This window comes from Ovis aries, chromosome X (assembly GCF_016772045.2).
Source record: "Ovis aries strain OAR_USU_Benz2616 breed Rambouillet chromosome X, ARS-UI_Ramb_v3.0, whole genome shotgun sequence".
NCBI lineage: Eukaryota > Metazoa > Chordata > Mammalia > Artiodactyla > Bovidae > Ovis > Ovis aries.
This window is the reverse complement of record NC_056080.1, coordinates 15,046,815-15,070,842: the sequence shown is the minus strand read 5'-3', so window position 1 is coordinate 15,070,842 and position 24,028 is coordinate 15,046,815. Positions and strand designations below refer to the sequence as shown.

At 41.0% G+C, this 24,028-nt stretch overlaps 1 protein-coding gene across 4 annotated transcripts; it reads left to right on the top strand.

The window, feature by feature from the left end:
- The first annotated feature begins 1,295 nt into the window (after nt 1-1,295).
- RBBP7 (RB binding protein 7, chromatin remodeling factor) lies at nt 1,296-22,885 on the top strand. Of its 4 annotated transcripts, none has more exons than XM_015104811.3 (12): nt 1,296-1,591; nt 2,399-2,543; nt 7,188-7,333; nt 10,953-11,099; nt 12,136-12,251; nt 16,095-16,255; nt 16,993-17,119; nt 17,238-17,315; nt 18,143-18,219; nt 19,741-19,798; nt 21,633-21,743; nt 22,444-22,885. In XM_015104811.3, the coding sequence occupies exons 1-12, from the start codon at nt 1,576-1,578 to the stop codon at nt 22,510-22,512; spliced, it is 1,251 nt and encodes a 416-aa protein (XP_014960297.1). In that variant the 5' UTR covers nt 1,296-1,575; the 3' UTR covers nt 22,513-22,885. The 4 variants fall into 4 exon arrangements, with proteins under 4 accessions (XP_014960297.1, XP_014960296.1, XP_042098025.1 ...); XM_015104810.3 differs by having other exon boundaries at nt 10,926-11,099; XM_042242091.2 differs by lacking the exon at nt 1,296-1,591 and adding an exon at nt 1,710-2,124.
- Nucleotides 22,886-24,028: the final 1,143 nt, after the last annotated feature.

Below are 24,028 nucleotides of genomic sequence, written 5' to 3'. Positions count from 1 at the left end.
CCAGAGACACCAGACAGTAAATTTCTATATAAGGTAATACGAGTGGTTCTGCCACGGAATGCCTGGGTTTATTTCCCGATCAGAAAAGTGGGCATCAGAGCAGCAACTGCCCGATTTCTTTTGAGAATCTCCACCGTCGCTTGCAAGAAGGCACTTGGAAAATAGCACAGCAGCAAGTGTTCTGGGGCAGGGGTGCTTTTGCAGGGAGGGCCTCCTCTCAGAGTCTGGATGTAGACTGAGGTTGCCTTTGCGCTAGGCTCCTCGGCCACCTCCCCCTAGCCCGTCCCCTTTGCTCCTGGCCCTCATTTTCATTCCTTTTTGGCCTTGCAGCCTGCTTTCTCCTCACCCCTGCGTACCCCTCAGGGGCTACCAAGTTCCAGGACAAAGCAAGGCTCAGGCAAGCCGGTCCCAGGTCAGCTCTACCCAGTTCTTTCCAGCTTCGCCAGCCTAGGGTGGGGTCACCCTGGGACCCCCGCAGGTTACAAATGACTCAGCAAGGCCCAAGGCTAGGAAGAATACAAGAATGGCAATGCAGGAACAAAATCCTCTGCAGTACGACAGGGCTCAAATATCATCTTATAGACTCGAATTTGTTAACAAAGACGAAACTCAAATCAGCCTCGGGGCGCTGGCGGCCTGTGCTTGAACAGGCCGCAGGTTTAGCCTACAAGGCAGGCCCAGCGGCTTGAACAGTCGGAAAACGCCCGCGGCCTCTGCTAAAGGCCCCCTTTGCCTCCGACAATCCCACCTCGCCTCGACCAGGCCCCAGAAAAGGCCAGTCGGCTGGAGGGAGAACTTTCAGAGTGCACAGACTTATGCATGTCCGTGACTGTCAGGGAGACTTTGAGGGCACAGTAGTCTCTCGAGACTAGAAACCATTTTTCTCTCTAGCGCTGAGATTTTGCTTGGCTAAGCGGCAGCAGCCTCCCAGCCCCCCAGCCCCCCACCCCCACCGCCAAAGCCGCAGCAAGCAGCCACGTCCCGCGGCCCCAGGGCTCGCCGCCCCGGGGCTCGCAGCCCCCACGCAGCTTGCACGCCGCGCCTCCTTTCGCCCCACCCCCTCGCGCCCCCATCCGCCCCCGCGGCCTGCCCTGGGAGCGCCAGGCGAGCCCTCGCGCCTGCGCCTCGCCAACTTCCTGCCGCGGAACGCCCCACCCACCCCCAAAAGCCCGCCTCCGAACGCCGCGTTAAACCTGCCTGCCGCCAGTCATTGGTCAAAAAGACGAAGCCGTTGGCTCCGAGGCCCACCCAAGCCACCGCCTCTCACTTTTCCCAGGGCGGATGCGCCTGCGCTCAGCTGCCTGGGCGGGCTGGGAGGCGCGGGTTGAAAAGTCTCGTTCCAAGTTTGGAGAGAGAGAGAAGAGCGCCTCAGACCTCGGTACCCGCAAGCGGGGAGGAGGCAGCAGAGAAGGACGCAGCGTCTGGGGAGCTCCCAGGCTGTAAGACGGAGCTCAGGCTTCGAGAGCTAGAACTGTGTGACGCGCCTGGGAAAGGCAGGAGCGCTTGTGGTTGGGCTGCTCTTGGCTAGCAAGGGGAGTCCGAGGCGGCGGCGAGGGGCGAACGACCCGACGCAAGATGGCGAGTAAAGAGAGTAAGAGGCCCCGCGGGGCGGCGCGCGGCGGGGGGCGGTGAGCGTGCGAGGCCGCGGCACGCGCCGGCGAAAGGCGCGAATTGGCGTGAGGAGCAGGGGGCGGGGCCGGGCGCGAGGCAGGGCGCGCGCCTCGAGGGGCCTACGCGGGACGGGGCCGCGGCGCGAAGGGCTCCGAGCACTTCCGGAGCCAGGCGCGGGGCCGCGGTTGGGCCCCCTTCCCGCTACCCCCCGGCGTCACCCCCCTCTGGCGGCGGCGCTTGCTCTGCACCCGGGCGGAGGCGGCCTCCGTCGCCGGAAAGCGGGCACGGCACCATCTTCCACGCGCGCGCGTCGACCGCCTCGGGGTCGCGGCCCTTGTCCGGGGGATTCTGGAACCCGCCGACTTATGGCTGCCGGCTCGGGTTTCGTGGGAGCTGAGGCCTCTTCTGGTGGGGGATGGGGGGAGCGGGCCGATGCGTTTCTGCTACACGTGGATTCGTCTCGCCGGGTGGGTCGGGGAGCCCCTTTACATACGGGTCGTCATCTTGGAACAGGTGCGAACAGCTGTAACCGGCAAAACAATTGCGATATCTATGTAATTAATTGCCCAATATTGTATACGCAGGCGGTATTGATTTCAAACTGCAAAAAAATAAGCTTCCTGGTGTTAATATTCTCCTCGCGTTCTGGAAGACCAGTGAGTTGGTCGTGTCCAATTTAGTGGTTAAGAGAAAGAGGAGATAAGGTGTGGCCATCTCGAGGTGACCTCCAGTATAGATTTCGATCCCTTTCAGACACTTAATCGTATGGGATTTGTCCAAATTTCAGTGTTTGAAGATACTGTGGAGGAGCGTGTCATCAATGAAGAATATAAAATCTGGAAGAAGAATACACCGTTTCTGTATGACCTGGTTATGACCCATGCTCTTCAGTGGCCGAGTCTTACCGTTCAGTGGCTTCCTGAAGTGACTAAGTAAGGGTTTTTGTCAACTCTTATTTTGCATAAATTTTGCTGTTAACATGAATCTCCTAGTTTTTCGCGTCTTATACGTAGAACATAAACAAGTAATCGATTAAGCCTTTGGGTGATGTGGCAGGTGATTTTTATTTTCAAAACTGACTTACAGGGTGGTTTCTGACGTATAAATGTGGAATTAAAAGCGGACAGAGAATCTGTTCTGAGATTAAGGATATTTGTAGGATGCACCAGATACATTTGACATTTCTTGAACTTAAATGTAGACGCTGGGTTTTCTTTGGACCCCAAACTAATGGATTTCTTTAAAACTCAGTGGGAAAAGTGCACGAATCATAAGTGTATGGCTTGATGAATTTTTGCAAAATGAATACCTCTTTGTAACCAGCCCACAAGACGAATACGTTTTAATTGGCAAAGGAGAAAACAGTTTTGCAGCAGTTCACCAACGAAAAGGTGGTATAATATGATACATTTTGAGGTTGTTTTTGGTCTTCACCTCTTTGTAAAATTTCTCTGGTAATAATTGCTGACATTTGTTGAGCACATCTGAAGAGTTTTATGTCCTATTAGATTTAATACAACAGTACAATAATTATTTTTTATTATCCTCTTCTTTTTAATCGATGTGGAAATGGGCTGAGATGTTAAGTAACATGCCCCAGATCACACAGCTGGTAAGTGGTGGAGCGGGCTTTGGAATGCAAACCAGGTGGCCCCAGAGTTGAGGCAACCTCTGCACTAGGTTATGGTTCTCATACACTTGCACTTTTCCTAGTAAGAACCTGGCCATGTACTTTAAAAATGTATTAAATTTGATTGTTATGTGTATGTCATTTAATGAGGATTTATTAAACTCTAGAAGTTTTGCAACAACTTTTAAAAATAAGAGTAAATTACTTTGGTATAAAACTCATATAGTGGCCAGATTTTCCATATGAGAACATTGACTTCTACACGGTTAGGGACTTCTAGTGGACTTTTCAAAAATCTCAATGTAAATACACAGATGTGGGAAGAGGAGCCAAGAACTAAATAATGGAGACTTCTAAGTGTTGACATTTACAGCTTTGACCATCAAATGCTTAAGGGTATTGAGGTTCTGATGTAGTGCAGCACGGGTATTTGACTATGTCTTCCTATTAAGCAGATTAAGTTAAACAACTTAATTTGAATCTTTTTGATGTTTGACAGTAGAAAAGAGCCCAGGCTTTAAGGTTAGAGATCTGAATTTGAATCCTGCCCCTTGCTTCTTAGCTTTGTGAATTAGGGCAAATTGATCAGTCTCTATCCTGAAATAGTCTGGTCTGTAAATGGAGATGCTGAAAGTTCTTACAGCCTACATCTGAGGAAATGAATAAGATCACACATGTTAAAATGCTGGCTCAGAGTGAGTACACAGTAAGTGGTGACTGATGGTGGTTCTCCCACCCTTTCCTATTCAGAAATAAGTTGTTAGGGTGGAATAGCTCTGTTTCCATTTGTATTTCAATGAAAGCTGTTTAGTCACATTACCTATTATGTTTTTTGTGTAAAACACTTTAAAGATAATAAATCTGTGTTTTCTCAGCCCAGATACTACTTTTATATTAACACTTAGGAACTTAACAGAAAATACTTTATATATTCCATGGGGTTCTTTGCATACAAAGAAGTGGGATCTGGTTGTGGGATGGGCAGTGGCTCTGGGAGTGCAACAAAATGCCAGCCAGCCTGCATTCTTGTGTGTCGAAGACGGCTGAGTGGTGCTTTGCAGGTTTCTGTTTGGACTATGAAGGGACTGTGATTGTGTTTTATCACTATGTAGGACAGTAGAAATGTTGGATACTCTTACAGCCTGGCACTTTGAGAGGCAGGCCCTACTCAACCTCATCTGGCTGGTCTTCTGTATACATACAACATGCTTCCAAATGATTACTTGCACTTTCTGAGCTGTTGCTCTTAAATTCAGTTAGGTGATCATCCAAATAATTGATTTGGCTCTTTAAATTTTTATTTAGGTATCTCTAAGAAACTATTTTTCAAAACCAGTAGATCATTACTTCATATGTCTTATTGAATAATTTCTTAAACATATTGAGACTTATATGCTCTACCTAAAAATCTATGTATGCATTCAAATTCAGATGATACAAAGCTGCATAGAGTGAAGACTAAGTTCCCCTTCCACATCCTCTGTTCTTCTGGTTGCCTTACCCAGAGCAGAGTCATTTGTGATTTCTTATCCATCCTGCCGGCATGAAGAAGTACATGCTATGCCCCTCCGCCCTCTTTTTCTGTTAGGAAGTTGTTGACTTGACTTTGGATCTTAGTTCCCCAACCAGAGATCGAACCTGTGACCCCTGCAGTGGAAGCTTGGAGTTCTGACCACTGAACCACCAGGGAAGTCTCTGTTCACTTGATTTTTTAAATTAAGAGTTTGTATTGGAGACTTTTTTCCTATAAGCATGCTTAGATATATGAAGGGCTCGGTAGAATTCCTTTGTGGATATACTGTGACTTGTGTCACCAGTTCCTTATTGATGGATATTTGTTTTCAGTCTTTGGCTATTTCAGGCATTCCTACCAAGAATAACCTTGTGATGATAATCTGTGATTGTCAGGTGAATTTCCTTAAGTGGTCAAAGAATTCTGGCACTGAAAATGGACAAGGTCTTTTGTAACGAGTGCTTCTGCAGCCTTAGGTACATCCAGTATTTGAAGAAAGCAGTGAAATATTGATGGGCGAGGAAAAGTAGGCTTGTTTTTCGATGATGGTGATGAAAGAATTTGTAGTAAAAAGAAAAATCCTTATACGATGATGGAGTCAGAGGAAACTGAAATAATTGAATTTTGGAGTCAAAAGAAGCTTTTCAGACCCTCTAGTCCATGTTGTAATTCTACTCCTTAAAAAGGTCATATGATGAACTGATGTGTTTGACCGTAACTTTACCTGTAGGTCTTAGAATTTTTCTACTTAACGCTATAAAAAACAAGTCACTTTTCTTCCTTTTATGTCAGCCCTGATATTGCTGGTGCCTCCTTTCTCTCAAGTATTCCTATTTCTTTTCAAATGGTTCTCATGAGATATGTTTAAGTTCCCTTTCACTTCAAGCCACTATTCCCTGTAAAAGTTTCATTTTTGCCTAAGTCCTTCTAAAATGCATTGCCTAGAGCCTAATTTTCTAAGTGTGGTTTTCCCAGTCACAGATTAGTAGATGAATGCCCATGTGTATTGCCTCTTCCTACCCTATATAAATTCATGTAAGATGAAAGTAATTAATTTTTTTATAACCACATCGTATTCTTGGCCACTGAACACACATCAACTCAGACCCATGTCTTAATTTTTTAAATAGATTCACTTTTTTATTTTTAAAAATATTTTATTTATTTATTTATTATTTATTTGACTGTGCCAGATCTTGCAGGATCTTTGATCTTTGTTGCAGTCTGTGGGATCTTTAGTTGTGGCATATGGGATCTGATTCCCTGACCAGGGCTGGAATTTGGGCCTCCTGCATTGAGAGTGCACCATCTTAGCCATTAGACCACTAGGGAAGTCCCCATGTTCTTTTTCAAATGAACTCCTATTGTTTAGCCATGGCTGCCTTATTCTGTTCTTGGAGTTTTTGTGTATTTACTGCTCTTTCATACCCTAAGCCCAATCTTGGTAAAATTTAATCTTGTATTTTTTAGTTATTACTAAATTATATGCCTGGAAGTAATTCACAAACCTTTATTCTAAACCAATGAATCCTTTGTACAGCTGGAATTTAGAAACAGTCTAGGGTTTTGTTTTTTTTTTAATGTTGGGGCTCAGAGCCTTACTTCTCAGCCTGCCTTACTAATGTGGAACTATGGGACACAGGTGAAAGTTGTTCTGAATAATACAAATGGGAACGCATTGTTAATAGATACAGATGCAAAATCATCACTTGGATTAAGTGCCAAGAGTCATCAGTGGTTTCTTTAGCCACAAGGAGTTACCATAGAATAGGGTAACAAAGACGACCCCCTCCCCTGCCTTCCCCTGTAAAAATGGGAATGCCTGTTTTATGAACGTTAAGCACCATAAATAAGGGGTTTTCACATCATGTCATTTTTACTCATAACCTGTTTTTTAGGTGAAGAAATTGAGACCCGCGGGGAAGTTGTGATTTAAGGAATCACATATAACTAATTTTAGTTTGAGCCTGGGTTTAAACCCAGTTTTTCTTGACTCAGCACTTTATTTTGTCCATTCTGCCTTTTTACCTCTTACTGGGAAACCAGAAACACCTAGAGTATTAAAATTGAAGGTTTTTTTTGTTGTTGTTGTTAGGTGAGAAGTCATGATTTATGAATACGGGAGTCAGTGATAGACAATTTGTTAGCAACTGATTTCTTAAAGGATTGTGGAGGGGAAAGTTGAAGTTTTAGTTGCTCAGTCATGTCTGAATATTTGCGACTCTGTGACCCCTTGGACTGTAGCCAGGCTCCTCTGTCCATGGAATTCTCCAGGCAAGGACACTGGAGAGGGTAGCCATTCCCTCCCCAGGAGGTCTTCTTGACCCAGGGATCAAATCTGGGTCTCCTGCTTTGCAGGCAGATTCTTTACCATGTGAGCTACCAAGGAATCCCCTTATAAGATTAATATGACTTATTTTCTTTCATAAACAGACCGGAAGGAAAGGATTATGCCCTTCATTGGCTAGTGCTGGGGACTCACACATCTGATGAGCAGAATCATCTCGTGGTTGCTCGAGTCCATATTCCGAATGATGATGCGCAGTTTGATGCTTCCCACTGTGACAGTGAAAAGGGTGGTAAGTAATCCATACATTCCAGCATTGGTGTCTGAGGAGTAAGCCTCTAATTATATATTAACTTATACCAATATCTTTTGGGTAGTTAAACCTCAACTCTGAAATTTTACATTCACACGATGAGATAAATCTGTATGCACTGGTATGGAAAGGTGTCCAAGATAAATTGGGTAACTGATGTGTGTGATTATAGTAACAGTTTTGGTAATAGTAAGAATATGTGTTGGTGTATGCATAGAAAAAAAAGTCAGGCATTTATACCAGATGGTTAATAGCTTTTTTATGAAAGTTGTTGACTCCCTTCCTGCAAACCAAACATAATTCCCCTGTTTGGTATTCCCACAACCACCGAAGTTTGATGATTTTGCTAGGAGGACTCAAAAGACTCAGCAAATTATACTCAAGGCTAAAGTTTGTTATAATTAGAAATGAACAGAAGCAGCAGGAAAAAGATATACATCAGGGAGTCTAGGGAAGTCCAGTGCAAATCTCATCCAGGGCCACACAGGATGTACTTTGTTTCTGGCAACAAATAACAGGGAGACATGTGGGCTATCTCTGCCCAGGGAAACCCATTTGAGGGTCAGGGTCTCTGTCTTTCTTGGGGGTTGGTTGTGTAGGCAAATTATACTGGCAGCCAGCCATGGCAACTGAATCTTGAGACCCCAGTAATGAACTCAGGTGTGTATCGTCAATCTTGATATTTGTACAAAGCCACCCTGACAGACTGGAACAGCATGGTCCATTGCTTCAGGTATACACCACAAAATCAACCCATCAGTGACATAGAGGACATTCTGAGGTCTGTGTTCCCAGGAGTTGATCAGGGGTCAGTTGTGGCCCCAGTTTCCATCAGCAGCGAGGACTAAGCAAGCAGACCTGCCGGGTTAGTGCTTCCCCACAACCCCATGTGGTTAAGCAGATCTTAACATTGTCCAGTACTTTTTAAAAAATAAAACACTGCTTTATAGCTAAAATCTTGCCAACCCTGCTCCATTCCTCTCTGCTTTCCTTTCCAGAATTCATCACTGTCCTGAAATTAGTGTGCCATTTTCAGCTATTTTTATTATTCACACATAATGCTGTACAGTTGGCTTTTTTCATTCAGTTCTCTGTGTGTGTACCATGTAAATGTCTAGCTTATTCTTTTTACTGCTGTGTAGTATTCCATTACACTTAAACCCCCATTTATTCTTCTGTCAAGGGGCAGTTGGGTTATATCTCTGTTGGTGTTTTGTTCTTGGAGCAGTGCTTCAGTGAATATCCTTGCCAAGTCTTCTCGTACTTGTGGGAGAATTTATCTAGTGGAATGGAATTGCTGAGTTGTGTGGTGTATTCATTCTCAACCTAAAATAATATAAAAGTTTCCCAAAATGATTTACTCAGTTTAACACTTCCACAATTCATAGTCTATTATCCTACAACCTTATGCATTATTTCTGTAAATATTGTTGTAATCAGGAAATTTTTAATGGCTTTTAGTCCTAAGTGAGTGAAAGTCGCTCAGTTGTGTCTGACTCTTTGCAACCCCATGGACGTCCATGGAATTCTCTAGGCCAGAATACTGGAGTGGGTAGTCTTTCCCTTCTCCAAGGGATCGTCCCAACCCAAGGATTGAACCCAGGTCTCCCGCATTGCAGGCGGATTCTTTACCAACTGAGCCACAAGGGAAGCCTAAAGTATGTAGTTAATTGGGCTTTAGTCTCTGCATAATAATACGGAGATACTTAGTTATTAGTCACTTGTCCAGTGAATTATATTCTAACAAGTGACTGCAATACTTAGTTGACATCAAGCTTTTTAAAACTTTAGTTATGGTTTTTTTTTTTTTAGTTACAGTATTTTTAGTAGATACTATTATCATTAAGATAGTGATTTTTTTCAGACTTTTCCTTTTGAGTTTTAAGAAAGCTCTGTGTACACAGTAAATCTTACCTGAAAGCCCAGTTTTTCTTAAAGGAAACCTGTTGAGTTTTTCACTAAAGGAATTGGGAAGCTTAAGAATCTTTGCAGCAGGAGAGAGAGAGAGAGAGTGTCCTATGGGTCCACGGTGGTGGGAGGTTGAAATACAGAAAAAGCGACAGCTTTGGAGCAGGGTCTCAAGAGGTAGCAAGTGATGGATCAGGAGGGGTGTTCTTAGAAAGACCGAGGCATTTTCTTTCATTGACATGATGGGAAGGGAAAGTGCACAGAGGGAAATGGGTGACTGCATATGGTTGTGTGAGAGGAGTTGTGTGAAATGGGATATGATTTTCAGCCCCAGAAATAATAAGCAATGGTATTTGTCATAGAGAAGAAGAATGGCTAAATTCTTTCTTTTTTTTTTTTTTTTGCCTGAGTGACTTGTAGGACCTTAGTTCCCCAACCATGGATCCAACCTGGGCCCCCCACCCCCAGTGAAAGCACCAACTGCTAACCACTGCACTGCCAGAGAATTCCCAAAAATGGCTAAATTCTAATAGTAAGCCTTGGGAGCCAGTGTTGATTATGCATTCCCACAGAGCAAGATGTGGCTGAAACTGAGAAAAGGCTTATGGATTTCAGTGTGATTTCACCAGGCCCCAGCTAGTCTATTTTACTTGTTACCTCCCTGGCTCCATTAGACATTTGAGTTAGTGTTACTTGACCTGAGATACAGAGTGAGTGAAAAAGGAATGTGCAAAGAAGAAGTGACATAGGTCAGGAAGAAATAACAGTTATAATGTCAAGCCTCCAAGCTTCTAATGTGTCAGCAACTAATTCAAGTTTTTATCTATGAGCACAGGAAAGAAAATAATCTTGTTTGCTATTATCTGCTTAGATGTTCTCTACTTGTATTCTTTCTGCTACCATCTTACTGCTTCTCTGAAGTTATACTTTTTTGTGTGGCTTTGTCACTTTTCTGAGGTCTTTTTAATTATTTAACATACAGTCATATTCCCACACCAGATAGAAAGGTTAGCCCACTCATTTTAGCTTTGGCACTCCACCAGCAGTTGAACCAATGTGTTGAACTCGATTGAGCAGATGTGTTCAAGGATTCTGGTGGAACTGACTTGTGCGTGACTGTGTCTGTGTCTTGGTGGAACTGACTTGTGCGTGACTGTCTGTGTCTTGATGTTGGGTGGAGGTTAGTCAGCATGGGTTTCTGATACGAGGATGTTTTTGACTTTAGACTCAAGGAGTGTTCATGCTCCTGAGGATGAACCTATCTTAAAGAAACCTAAAATACGATTCTAATTTCAGCACTTCCAAATGAGTTGTGTTTGAACTAAAAGGCTGAGGTGTGTTAATTGCATGGTTATTTAAATTTTCATAAATAATTACATCATCTTCACAACTGAAAGAAGCTGGTTTTTAATTGTTTTAAGTCCAAAATGGAACTGAATTAACTTGAAAGAATAGGTATCAGTATTTTCCAATTCAGTTGGAGTTGAATAAATTAATTCTGAGTGGCAAATGAACCCATATTTTTCTGTGCTCGCTTGGTCTCACTCTTGTTCTCTCTTACCAATTTGTGTTATATTCCGTCAGATTAAAATCTCAGGTTGACTAAGTGACTTATGAATTTTAATCGTAAGTATATGTGTTTATTTCTTTCTTCTCACATTAGAATTTGGTGGCTTTGGTTCTGTAACAGGAAAAATTGAATGTGAAATTAAAATTAACCATGAAGGAGAAGTAAACCGTGCTCGTTACATGCCGCAGAATCCTCACATCATTGCTACAAAAACACCATCTTCTGATGTGCTGGTTTTTGACTATACGAAGCACCCTGCGAAACCAGGTATGCATTAATAAAGTCAGACCGATGCTTGATCCTTCTTGATTCGAAATAATTGCTTTGATATCATACAGACTAGTATACTCCAACTTTTAGAGATTTAGAAATGGTTTCAGGGATCTAAAAACCATGTTCAAATTCAGTGATTTAATGCAGGACCTCACAGCAGGTTATATTCCTGGCTAAGATTTATTATAGCGAAGGATATAGAGCAAAAAAGGAGAAAAAAAACTGGCTAAGGTTTGTTATTACAAAGGATACAGAGCAAAAACAAGAGGAGAAAGATACACATCAGGCAGAGTCCAGAGAGGTCAGGCGTAGACTTGTGAGTCCTTTTCCACTGGGGCCACACACCACAGGGGTAGAGATGTCTCTGTCGAGGGAAGCCTATTTGAGTCTCAGTGTCTGCGGTTTTTATGGCAGTCTGGTCACATAGGTATATCCTGCTCTGTGACCAGCCATGGTAAGGGAAACTCCGCACCCCAGCAGTGAAGTCAGATGCTTCATGAATCTTGCTCAACAATCCTGCAAGTCTCAACAAGCTGCCACAGCATGCCGCACTGCTCTGGGCGTACACAGCTACATCAGACAGTGACATGAAGAATTTTGTGAGGGTCACATTCCCAGGGGTGACGAGGTCAGTCATGGTTGTAGGCTACTCTGGAGACATGCAAGGGCTGAACATCCAGACCTGCTGCTTTCTTCAAAAAATTGTTTTAAAAATTGGCTTGGATTGTCACCATGTAAATTTGTGGGCTGGTACAGTTTTCAGTGTTTTGTGTTAGAACTTAGTACTGTGTTTTGCAAAGGAACCAGTCATTTTATTGGTTTACATAGAGTATTTAAAATGTAGCACAGAGAACCGCTTTTCAGGGCGGCTGTGGGTCAGACCAAATCCTTGTTTGTGTGCAGTGCTTTTGTAGGCATTATAATAAATGTTAAGACTTAGGAGTGAGGATTTGCTCTTACCAGTTCTGATAAACAGATAATCACTTAGTAATCAATGTTATTTCTTTTTCTTTCTTTCTTTTTTCTTTAGACCCAAGTGGAGAGTGTAATCCTGACCTTAGGCTAAGAGGCCACCAAAAGGAAGGCTATGGTCTTTCTTGGAATTCCAATTTGAGTGGACATCTCCTAAGTGCATCTGATGACCATGTGAGAAATCTGTTCTTCCTAATCTACTCATGCACTAAGAGTTAAAGACTTATGAACAGCTCTACACTGAAGGAAACTAATAGATGAAAGGTTTTCTAAGATAATACTGATTGTTGTGATAACATTTCCACAGGTTTTAGAACATTGGTTATCACACTGCCCTTTTGGAGTCTTAGAATTCCTCAAATCTCTTTTGAAGCAGCCATAGAATGGAGGGAAAGTGGGCAAAAGGTGTTCCATTTAAAAGTGGACCTCTGTAATGGAGACTCTTTAAAGCATTTGTAAGGCCTGATTAATACATTTTAGTTTTTTTTTTTTTTAGTTTTTTAAAGTGTACAATTCTATGAGTTTTACTTTATTCACAAAGTTGTGAAACCATCAGCACTAATTAAAAACCATTTTCATTAAATGTCACAAAAAGTAACTCCATATTCATTAAGCAGTCTACTCCTCACCCCTTCCTTCTCTCGGCAACCACTAGTTTACTTTCTATCTCTGTAGATTTGTTTTTTTCTTGATATTTCATATAAATGGAATTATATAGTAGGCAACTTTTTCTGTCTGACTGCTTTTACTAGCATGATGTTTTCAAGGTTCATCCATGTGAGCATATGTCAGTACTTGATCTCTTTATGGCTGAACAGTGCTCCATTATATAGATATACCACAATTCATTTATCAATTGGTAGACATTTGGGTTGTTTCCAGTTGGGGCTGCTTTGAGTATTGTTACGAACATTTTTGTACAGGTTTTTGTGTAGATAAATGTTTTCATTTCTCTTGGGTAGTCACCTAGGAGTGTAATTACTGAGTCATATGGTAACTTTAAGTTTAGCTATTAAAAGAACTACTAAACCGTTTTCCAAAGCAGCTGTACTACTTCACATCCCTACCACCAATGTACCAGTGTTCCAGTTTCTCCATGTCCTCACCAGCAGTTGTTATGGTCTGTTATTATTATAATCATTCTAGTGGGTATTTCATTGTGATTATGACTTACATGTACTAATGGTGTTGAGCATCTTTTCATGTGCTTGTGGCCATTTCTGTATCATCTTTGGAAAAACTTGTATTGAAATCCTTTGTCCGTTTTTAAATTTTTTTTATGGTTGAATTTTAAGAGTTTGTTTTAAAATATATTCTAGATATGAGTCCTTTATCAGATATGTGATTTAAAAAAAATTTCTCCATTCTTTAGGTTGTCTTTTCACTTTTTTGATTTCCTCTGAAACAAAAATTCAGTTTGTATTTTTCATCATTTTGGCTTTTGATACCATATCTAAGAAGCCATTACATAATTCAGTATCACAAAGATTTACACCTATGTTTTTTCTAAGAATTCTAGTTTTAGCTCTTATATTTAGGTCTTTGGTCCATATTGATATGGTGTGAGGTAGGGGTCCAGCTTCATTTTCTGTGTGTGGATATCCAGCTTTTCCAGCTAATCTTTCCCTGTGGAGTTGCCTTGGCGTCCTTTAAAGTGTTTTAATAATGAAAAAGTACCACACAGATGCAAAGTGATCATGTTAATTTATATAGACCAATGTTTATAGCGTTCTTGCCACTAACAGCCCCATATTTTCTTTCATGGTTCCCATACTGCAAGCATAAAGTGTTCGGTATGATTCCAAGCACAAGGCAAGAGTAGACTTCTGGAGCTTTTGAAGGCTCATGTAACTTGGCCACAGTTAGCATTTTATGTCAGCCACGTGAAAGTAGGTTCCCTTGCCTTCTTGTTAGTATATCCTCATGTATATGTCTGTCAATGACAATTTCTATTAAGCTTTTTGAAACATTGAAGTAGGTAATTGGCCCAGTCAAGATTGTTTAGTTATAGGCAACAAAAACCAACTCTGGGTGCCTGGGGGTTTTTTTTCCTTTCTTTTTTCTTTGGTAAATTTAAAATTTTCATGACTTTTAGTTTTTATTTTTAAAGATAAAATCTTCAGGTGGATGTTCTGAGTGATCTTTAAAAAATATCTAGTTTATTTTTTAACAGTAAATGTATACCCTCTTTACCTGTTTCTTCTGCCCTCCACTCCTAGCAACCATCAGTCTGTTCTTTATATCTATGAGCTTGTTTTTTGTTCCTGTTGCTTTTAAGTTTCCATATATAAGTGAGATCATATGGTTTTTGTCTTTCCTTAACTTTATTTCATTTCGCATGATGCCCTCAAAGTTCATGCTGTCATAGATGACAAGATTTTCTCTTTTATGGCTGAGTAGTATTCCATTGCACACATATAGCACATCTTCATCCATTCACGCACTGATGGACACTTAGGTTGTTTCCATGTCATGGTACTGTAAAGAATGCCACCATGAACATGGGGGTGCATATATCTTTTCAAATTAGTGTTTGTGTTTTCTTTGTATAAATGTCAAAGTGGGATTGTATCATGTGGTAGTTCTATTTTTACTTTTCTGAAGAACTTCCATAAATACTGGGTTGGGCAAAAAGTTCATTCAGGTTTTTCTATACCATATAATGAAAAAACCTGAATGAACTTTTTGGCCAACCCTGTATTTTCCTTGGTGGCTGCAAAGAGGGTGCTGACTGATTTAAACAGAAAAGGAATTAATTGGAAGGGCATTATGTAGGGTAGCTCACAGAATCACTGTGATGGCAAGAAAATAGCCTGGAAAAGAGGAGAGGCCGGGTTGTTGACCCAAATTAGGCCAGTGAGGATGTTACTCTTGCCATCCCTGGAAAGTGGATGTAACACTCCCCATGCCCCTCTACCCTGTCATCAGAACAGAGTCTCTGAAAGAAAGCCTTCTTCTGTTTCCCTCAGAGTGGGCATAGGATAGTCTCCCACACAGGGAGGATGGGTTATACTCAAGAACTTAATTACTAGTACTTTTTGAAGACACCAGGCTGGGAGTTGCTAGTCATAATTAATAGCTGACGTTTCCTAAGGGCTCCACATATGCGAGGCATCTTGGTAATTTTCCCAGGATCTTTCTGAGGTGAGGAGCAGGTAATAGTTCGACACATTCCACCTTTTCCATGCATGTAAATTGCGTCCAAATGTGTGAGTATCAACAGAGACTAAGGGCCACATGTATTGTGTAACAGAAACCCTTTCAGATAATAAAATGATTGATGAAGAGAGGAAGCTGATACTAGTGTCAGTGGAATTAATTTGAATATACCTTAATGGAATTACCTCTTACTCCATTGAGGTGACAATCACTGCCCTATACTTTGCAATATTTTTTCATAGAAACTTCAGACTCTTCTCAGCTATTTTTATGACGAGATGTTAAGAAAAGACTCAAACTCTCAAAGCCTGCGGATCTGTAACCTTTGAGGTCTGGGCAGGCCCTGTGGTCTCTTCAGTAGCCTTGTAGGGGTTTCTAGGTTGTTCAGCTGTTGGCACTTGCTGATGTATGTAGTGGTTTCTGCTGTGAAGTGACAGCTGTCCAAAAGCTTTCACTTTTTAAGAAGCATGTTTTAGTTTTAATTCCCAGTTTCCCAGCCCAGCATGAAGTTTTAAGATATGCATTTCAGTTTGGTGGATATTGAACCCCAGGCTCGTGTTGTGTAATCTAGGTGAATTTTAGATACTTGATTGAATGTATGTAGGTGGAAACTCAAACCAGAATGTTTCTTGCCTGCCACCATGCTGTCCTCCCGTCCCCATTACACTGTATTTTCCTTCCCCTCTGCATCTCAGATTGTGGAAGCTACACCTGTACACTTTGCTGTTTATGAAACTTCACTTTTTTAAAAAATTTTCATATAGTAAGTAGCTTTGTTTTTAATAAAGAGTTTTAAATAAGGTGTTAGCATTTAAATTCAGTCTCTCATAACTGACTCTTGTTTTGTTCCTTCTTCAGACTGTCTGTCTGTGGGATATTAATGCAGGACCAAAGGAAGGCAAAATTGTGGATGCTAAAGCAATTTTTACCGGCCACTCGGCTGTTGTAGAGGATGTGGCCTGGCACCTGCTGCATGAGTCCTTGTTTGGATCTGTTGCTGATGATCAGAAACTTATGATGTAAGGTGGAAAATTGAGTGGGGTTTTGTTATATGGGTGTCCTGAATGACCATCAGTGATTGTGGTGGCTTTTAAATTGTGTCTTGGCCTTCAAAAAAAGAAAAACAGCTTTAGTGAGGTATAATTGACATGAGAAGCTATAAATAGGGATGGCCTTTTTACGTAAAAGTTACTGTGCTGTATGATTGAACACAACTTTTTATTTAGAAAAAGAAAAAAACAGGTACGTGCACATGAGGAAACATGCTTGGGGCAGTGGTATGTATCAAAATCGGGGATCAGGGTAACTTGCCTTGAAGTTGAGGGAGGAGAGTGATTGTGCATCAAGGCATGGCTACAGGGCTGCATTCAAGCACCTGGAATGCTTTTTATCTCATAAACTAGCATCTGAGGCAAACAAAGCAAAATACTGAATTTGACTAGGCTAGGTTATAGATATGAAACAGTAGTCTCTAGTATTTTGTGCATGCTTGAAATAGTTGGTAATCCAGATAGGGACGTAATGAACAAGAAAGCAGAGGTAGCCCTAGTTTGTTCTGTGCAGGTTTAGAGCATATCACCTAGTGGTTGGAAGTCCAAGTTGCCAACTCTGCATGGTTAGTGTCCCTGAAAGGCAAGTTAGCGAGAGAGGAGTGGCATGGAGTGGTGCTGATGTGGGCACAAGTGTTGGGGAGGGAGGTGGGGCAGGGTTGAGTGGCCTGCTCTTGCGCTGTGTGCCTTGTACCTTTGTGTTTTAGATGGGACACTAGGTCCAACACCACCTCCAAGCCGAGCCACCTGGTTGATGCGCACACTGCCGAGGTCAATTGCCTGTCCTTCAATCCCTACAGCGAGTTCATTCTTGCAACTGGCTCTGCGGATAAGGTTTCTAAGTTTTTGCATATTTGGTGTTTACAAACCTACTTGTCTTTGTTACTACAATATTTTAAAATTCTTATGTAAAGTGCAGAAACAAATTCCTTTTCATTTTATTTTTCTTCAGACTGTAGCTTTATGGGATCTGCGTAACTTAAAATTGAAACTCCATACCTTTGAATCTCATAAAGATGAAATTTTCCAGGTATGTGACAGTTTTCTGGTGTCTCTGTCAGATTTTAGTAACTTTTTACTAGAGAGAAGTTTATAAATTTTTTTCTTTTACATAGTGGACTTGGGACATTGGGTTTTTGTTTTGTTTTTGGCTATGCCATGTGGCTTGTGGGATCTTAGTTCACCAACCAGGGATTGAACCCTGGCAGTGAAAGCCTAGAGTGCTAACCATTGGACCACCAGGGAATTCCCTGTGTTTGTTTGTTTTTTTTTTTTTAAAGCTCCTTGCCTACTGTGTAAGTAAACTAGTGAGAAATAACTTGGAGATTTCTAGATATTGTTAGTTCAGAAGTAAAAGGAACAGTCTTTGCAAAATAGGATCAGTTTAAAAAGTAAAGATAGTTTCCTGGTAGTCTAGTGGTTAGGATTCAGCACTGTCATTGCTGTGGCCTGGTTTAAATCCCTGGTCATGGAACTGAGATCTCAGAAGCTGAGCAGTACAGCCAAAAATAAGTAAATTAATTTTTTAAATGAAATCTTATATATGGTTTAAAATAGAGATGTGCATAGGCTAAGGTACACTTCATGTTAAAAGAAATGTTAAAAGCTTCTGGGGTGGTTTGGGAGCTAAGTTTATTGGGAGCCCTAGCAGAGTTACCCTTGAGGAATATGACCCTCCCAGGGGAAGGCTGAAGAGATGTTTCATTTAAGAGCACCTGAAGGGACAGCACAAAGAGTGAAGGCTTGTAGGCCAAGCAAAGGGTACAGAAGATGAAATGGGAAAATATCTAGGATTAGAACAACAGCCACAGACCCAGTAATGGATGATTCTTTATGTTTTCAAATATGTGTTGCTAGGTCCACTGGTCTCCACATAACGAAACCATTCTGGCTTCAAGTGGTACTGATCGCCGCCTGAATGTGTGGGATTTAAGGTAACTCAGGATCTGGTGACAAAAATTGCATAAATATGCTAATATAGCAGATTATGTAATAATTCATAGACTAGAAGAGCGATTTGCTAACCCCAGTTTAATAAGTCTAAAATTAATCTTCAGTACCTTCCTAAAGAGTCTGTTCCATAAAATAGAAGTGAATCAGCAAATGGAATGTGAAAAAAATTGATGCAAATGTGAGTTTTGATTTTCTTTGTAATTAGGACTGAAGTCAGGGTTAGGGGTGCATGTGTGTTTTAACATCCAAACAATGGTATTGAAAAAACTCTTGCTATAGAAAGGGGTAAAGACGTCAGCTGTTTGTGTCTCCTTAGATTTCAACGTACATCTGCAGGACTAATCTTTTTCAGTTGTTTTTTTCCCACAGGTATGAGCTCTTCCTGTGGGTTGTGTAACTGCTGAGGATGAGAACAGGATAAGCACAGCCAATGCCATCAGAGCTTATGTTCTTCTGGGGGTTCATTATGGAAACAGTTTCTCCCAATTCTTAAAGTTCCTTGACTGCAGGGTTGCTATTCTAAGAATTTCAGACTGTTCGCTTTTTTTTGAGCTTTTAGAGCCATTAATAATGTTGCTGTATTATGTATCTCTCCGTAGAGATGTTCTTATCTGGAATCTAAATCATAGCATTTCCCAAAATAACTTCTTTCCTACCTGTATTGCTTTGAAGTGGACTAAGTGTTTAGTCAAGGCTGCCTTAATTACAAAGACAGTATACCCACTTTTCAGTGTATGGAACAGTAAAACTGCTAAACTGCTAATGTTCTGTGTTCTTACAGAAGAAACCCTAGTCATGATAGATGCTTGAAAATGTAGAGAATCTTTAAAACAGACATCTGAGAATATTCTTTTTTACTTGAAAACACTAGCAAAGTCCACCTGTGGAATAGGTATCAAGGATGATAATGGTTTGTAACTTGAGTGACTTCACTGTCGGAACTGCTAGCAAATTCTACAAATTGAAGTTTTGGGGGGTTGTGTTTGTTTTTTTAATTGAATTAAGATAAGAAAAAATTAAAACTTACCCTGTCCTTGGCTTATACATTCCATATTTAAAGTTGTTTTGTTGCCCTATCTTTAGCAGATCTGCAGTATTGGTGTGTAGTTGTATTTTACTCCTGGGATGAACAAGGGTTTAAGAGTGAAATGTAGGGATTAGGCATCAGTTCTTCTGTAAATATTTTATATACTTTTCACCTTTTAATCCTAATTCAGGAAACACCTCAGTTAAGATATTGAATGAATTCTAAATTAATGTTTTATTAACAATAATTTCTATTCTGCAGCTTCACTTATGAACAGCTGTTACTACCATTTCCAGAAAGTAAACACCCTGCCCTCCCACCAAATAATTAATACAAAAACTCTAGCTGATAACAGTATAGAAATACATTGCTTTTAAGAGTGTTTTAGGATGGGATTTCTGGGCTGATGCTGGCTATGCAAACTTTGTTGCTAGAAGAATTTGAATACTGAAGGCATCATGTTTTTTCTCAATAGCAAAATTGGAGAAGAACAATCAGCAGAAGATGCAGAAGATGGGCCTCCAGAACTCCTGGTATATATTGACTTTTTCTTATGCAAGATGAAGTGTCATACGCAGACTGGACTATTTGTTATTGTTTCATGTATTTGAAAAAGTAGTCAGGACGATCAGATTCTATCTCTTGAGGATGATTTCAAATTGAAGGTTATTGTGATTTAGTCTGAAAAGTCTTGTTTTGTGATGCAGGGCTCCATAAATTTTAAGTCGTTTTTTAGTTAAAGTGTTGTTACCAACTATTTTTACTTTGGTAATAGTAGTTTTTTAAACTTTGGTAATACTGGTTTGTTCTCGTTTTGAGGAGTTTTTTGACATTGCAATACAACATATGGGATCTTAGTTCCCTGATCAGGGATGAAACCCGTGCCCCCTGCATTGGGAGCACAGAGTCGTAACCACTTGACCACCAGTGAAGTCCCTGGTAACTGACTGTTTTATTGAGATAAAATTTACAAACCATACAGTTCACTATCTAAATACTTCAGTGATTTTTAGTATATTCATAGAGTTGCACAGCCATCACAAGTCAATTTTAGAACATTTTTGTCCCCTCGGAAAGAAACTGTACATTTAACCATCACCTCTCAGTCGTCTTTTGTGAGCCCCTGGCTACCACTAGCCTACTTTCCATCTCTCTAGATTTGCCTGTTCTAGGCATTTCATATGAGAACCACCATACAGTATGTGGTCTCTTGTGACTGATTCTTACTTTTTTTTATATATATCACAGGGAGAGGACAGTGTATAACTTTGTATTTAACATCTCTTAACAATTTTGTGGTCCTTGAGAAAATTCACTAGGATTTTGTTTTCTTTTTGTTTCTTGAGAGTCTGAAATCAAGGGACATTCGTATTATCCTTATAAGAAATTTTTTAATTTTTAAAAAAATTTTATTTTTTGGCGTTGCTGTGCAGCATGTGGGATCTTAGTTCCCCAACCAGGGATTGAACCTGTGCCCCTGCAGTGAAGCTGGGAGGCTTAACCACTGGACTGCCAGGAAGTCCCAATAATTGTTTCTTCTGAATCTTAATTCTAAGATATATAAGGCCCTGTGCAGGAAGTAAGATTGCTCCCTTCTGCATTTTTTAGCAAATACCTCAGTTTAGCCCTAATGGGGACTTTCTGGAGTCCTGGAAATTTCCCCCCACCCCCAGCCTTGGGGCAGTGTGTCTTGGAGAGATTGAAGGATGGCTGAGAGCTATGCCTTTCCTTTACTAAGGGGGAGAAGAGGATTCTTCAGGGGGCCACAGAAGAACCAGGAGTCTCCAGGTGTTCCAGTTTCAGGAAAGAGTATATGACATCCTGGAAACGTATTACCTTGAATATTTTTACCTAACTGCTGCTGCTAAGTCGCTTCAGTCGTGTCCAACTCTGTGCGACCCCATAGATGGCAGCCCACAGGCTCCTCCGTCCATGGGATTTTCCAGGCAAGAGTACTGGAGTGGGGTGCCATTTTACCTAACTATATATCTGCTAATGAGGCAGAATTTGAGTGTTGATTGTATTAGGTATGGAAACAGCACTGTGGTTGTGAAGGAAAATGTCATTTCAGGTGATACAGGCTGAATGAAGTATTTAGGGGTAAGGTAGGCTGTCTGCAACTTTTTGGTGGCTCAGCCAGTGGTATGTTAACAGTATTGGGGGCATCTAGGTGAAGGTTATCCAAGCATTTGTTGTACTGTCCTGTCACCTTTCTGGAGGGTTTGGAAATGGGCAAAGAGTGGTGGAGGGCTAGATTACCACCCTCCCTCCAGACTGCAGTTCAGCAACCTGTTTCTGGACTGATGCTCTAAAAACTAGCTTCTAACATAAGATATGAAACCAAGACTTTTTTGTTCTTATTAACAGTTTATTCATGGAGGACACACTGCCAAGATATCAGATTTTAGTTGGAACCCAAATGAGCCTTGGGTCATTTGCTCCGTGTCTGAGGATAACATCATGCAGATATGGCAAATGGTGAGCTAAAGTGTTTATTTTTCCTCAGTGACTATCTTGAAGAGATTTTTACTAATGATATAATAGAAATATTTCAAGTATTTTGGTGCATACTACATCAAATATTTATAGAAGGAAAGTCTTAAAAGACCTTTCTCCATTTTAACAAGTCTTTAGTTCAGTATGCACATGTTGATGTAGACATAGCTCCTGCTCCAATTTTCATGATTATGACTCTTCATAACTGGACTCTTGGCATCATTGCTCCATGGCCAGTGTCTGCTGTCATGCAGTGTATTCACACTGAGATCCTGAGTTCTGTGATGCACACTTGACATTTCTGAGACATGGTTTACCAGCCCTTTCATAAGCTTCAGGGCTATCTATTGCTCCATCTAAATGCCTGAAATGCTTTAGGAAAATGCCTTTTTTGGACAACTTAAATAAGTAGTGCATGGTCAGCTAGATATATGTGTGAAATTATACCCTGGCAAATAATTTTTGAGAACACTGGCCTGCCTTTTCCTCATTAAATTTATTAAAGTCTGAGAGTAAAACACAAAAAGTAAACTCTGAAGTTTCCACATTTAATTTCCAACACTAAATCACACTGGCCAGTGACATCTGAAATCTGGATAGAACTATTAAATGCTGTTTTTAGATAGTCTTGTAAAATTTTTAGGGAGTTTTACCTCTGATTTTATTTGGTTATTATCTCCAGGCTGAAAATATTTACAATGATGAAGAGTCAGATGTCACAACACCGGAACTGGAGGGGCAAGGATCTTAAACCCAAAGTACGAGAAATGTTTCTCTTGAATGTAATGCTACATGAATGCTTGACTTATCAAGCGCAAAAACAGCATTGTATAGTAGGGAGTTGAAGTGGGGTGGCATATGGCGTTCTTTACCTTCTGATCCTAGCACTTTCAAGTGAGCTATTGCGTACTGTATCATATTGTAGCTTTTAGGGAAAAATGTTGCTTAAGAAAGATTATCAGCTTTGTTTTAAAATACAAGTAAGCAGGGTACTGCCTTTGATTTAACTATAAGTCCTTGTTTTCTCTAAGTGCTTGCTGTTCCCAAATATGCAAGAATAACTTTTACAATTTTTCCCTCCAACACTTCTTGTTTGGCTTTGCAGAAATAAAGTTTTAAAATAACCTTTGTTTTATTATTTTAGACCCTCAGTTTTGAGGGGGGGGGGTTGTGTATGGATGGATGTCCCTTTTTTATGAGGCGGCTATTGGGTATACATTACAGGCCGAGAACTTACTGAATTTTCTTTCCAGGGTACACCGTAGTATCCTAATACAAACATGGGGAGAAGTTAGGTGTTTGTATTTGGTGGTTGATTGGTGAACCTAGAACATGTCATTTGACCCATATGCCATTTGGGCCTTAACTTGGGCAGCTTTAAACAAAAATACAAGCTTGTGTGGCAGGTCAGTAGAGGGAACAGACCAGCCTGCAGCTTGGCCCTCAACCTCTCCTGTAAGGCCTGCCAGCTAGGAATAGTTTTTACATTGATTTTTCTTTTATTAAAATTTAAAAACATTTTTTTGCCGTACCACAAGGCAAAATCCCTGGGAGGGACTGGGGGCAGGAGGAGAAGGGGACAACAGAGGATGAGATGGCTGGATGGCATCACCGACCTGATGGACGTGAGTCTGGGTGAACTCCGGGAGTTGGTGATGGACGGGGAGGCCTGGCGTGCTGCAGTTCATGGGGTCGCAAAGAGTCAGACACAACTGAGTGACTGAACTGAGCAAGGCAATCCTAGTTCGGGATTAAATCGGCCCCAGGCAGTAAAAGTGCTGAGTCTTAACCACTGAACTGCCAGGGAATTCTCTACATTGACTTTTAAAGGTTGTTTGGGAAAAAGGCAGCACACTAATCCTAAACTACTTTTGACTTACAGAAAAAGCTTGCTAACTCCTTATATTTATGATTGTGCTTAAATACTTATTATTTTCATTTTTGTGTGTGTGTGCTTAAATACTTTTGCTCACCATCAATTAAGGTCTTTCCAATGTGCCTCTGTGTACATACACACTCTGCTAGTCAGATAAGTAACACCTTGGAATGTGCTAAGAGTTGGCCAAACTGAAGAAATACATAGTCCTTTGGGATTTTTAAAGCTCTGACGACAGCTACAGTGCAGAATTTCCTAGTCCTCTGTTTTAGAGGTTAAAAAAAAAAGTCCTAACATGTCTGGCTACATAAAACTTGTTTTCTGTCCCCAGCCAGACTGGCTGCGGTACCAGCCCTTTTTTAAGTCATACAACAGTGAAACTACCTTTTAA

What these genes read in the sequence shown, in the direction of transcription:
- RBBP7 (XM_042242090.2), top strand. Translation starts at nt 1,977, where the DNA reads ATGGCTGCCGGCTCGGGTTTCGTGGGAGCTGAGGCCTCTTCTGGTGGG. An exon ending in GGGTCGTCATCTTGGAACAG is followed by an intron (nt 2,125 to 2,398) that starts GTGCGAACAGCT and finishes TCCAAATTTCAG; the next exon opens with TGTTTGAAGATACTGTGGAG. An exon ending in CTGAATGTGTGGGATTTAAG is followed by an intron (nt 18,220 to 19,740) that starts GTAACTCAGGAT and finishes TTTTCTCAATAG; the next exon opens with CAAAATTGGAGAAGAACAAT.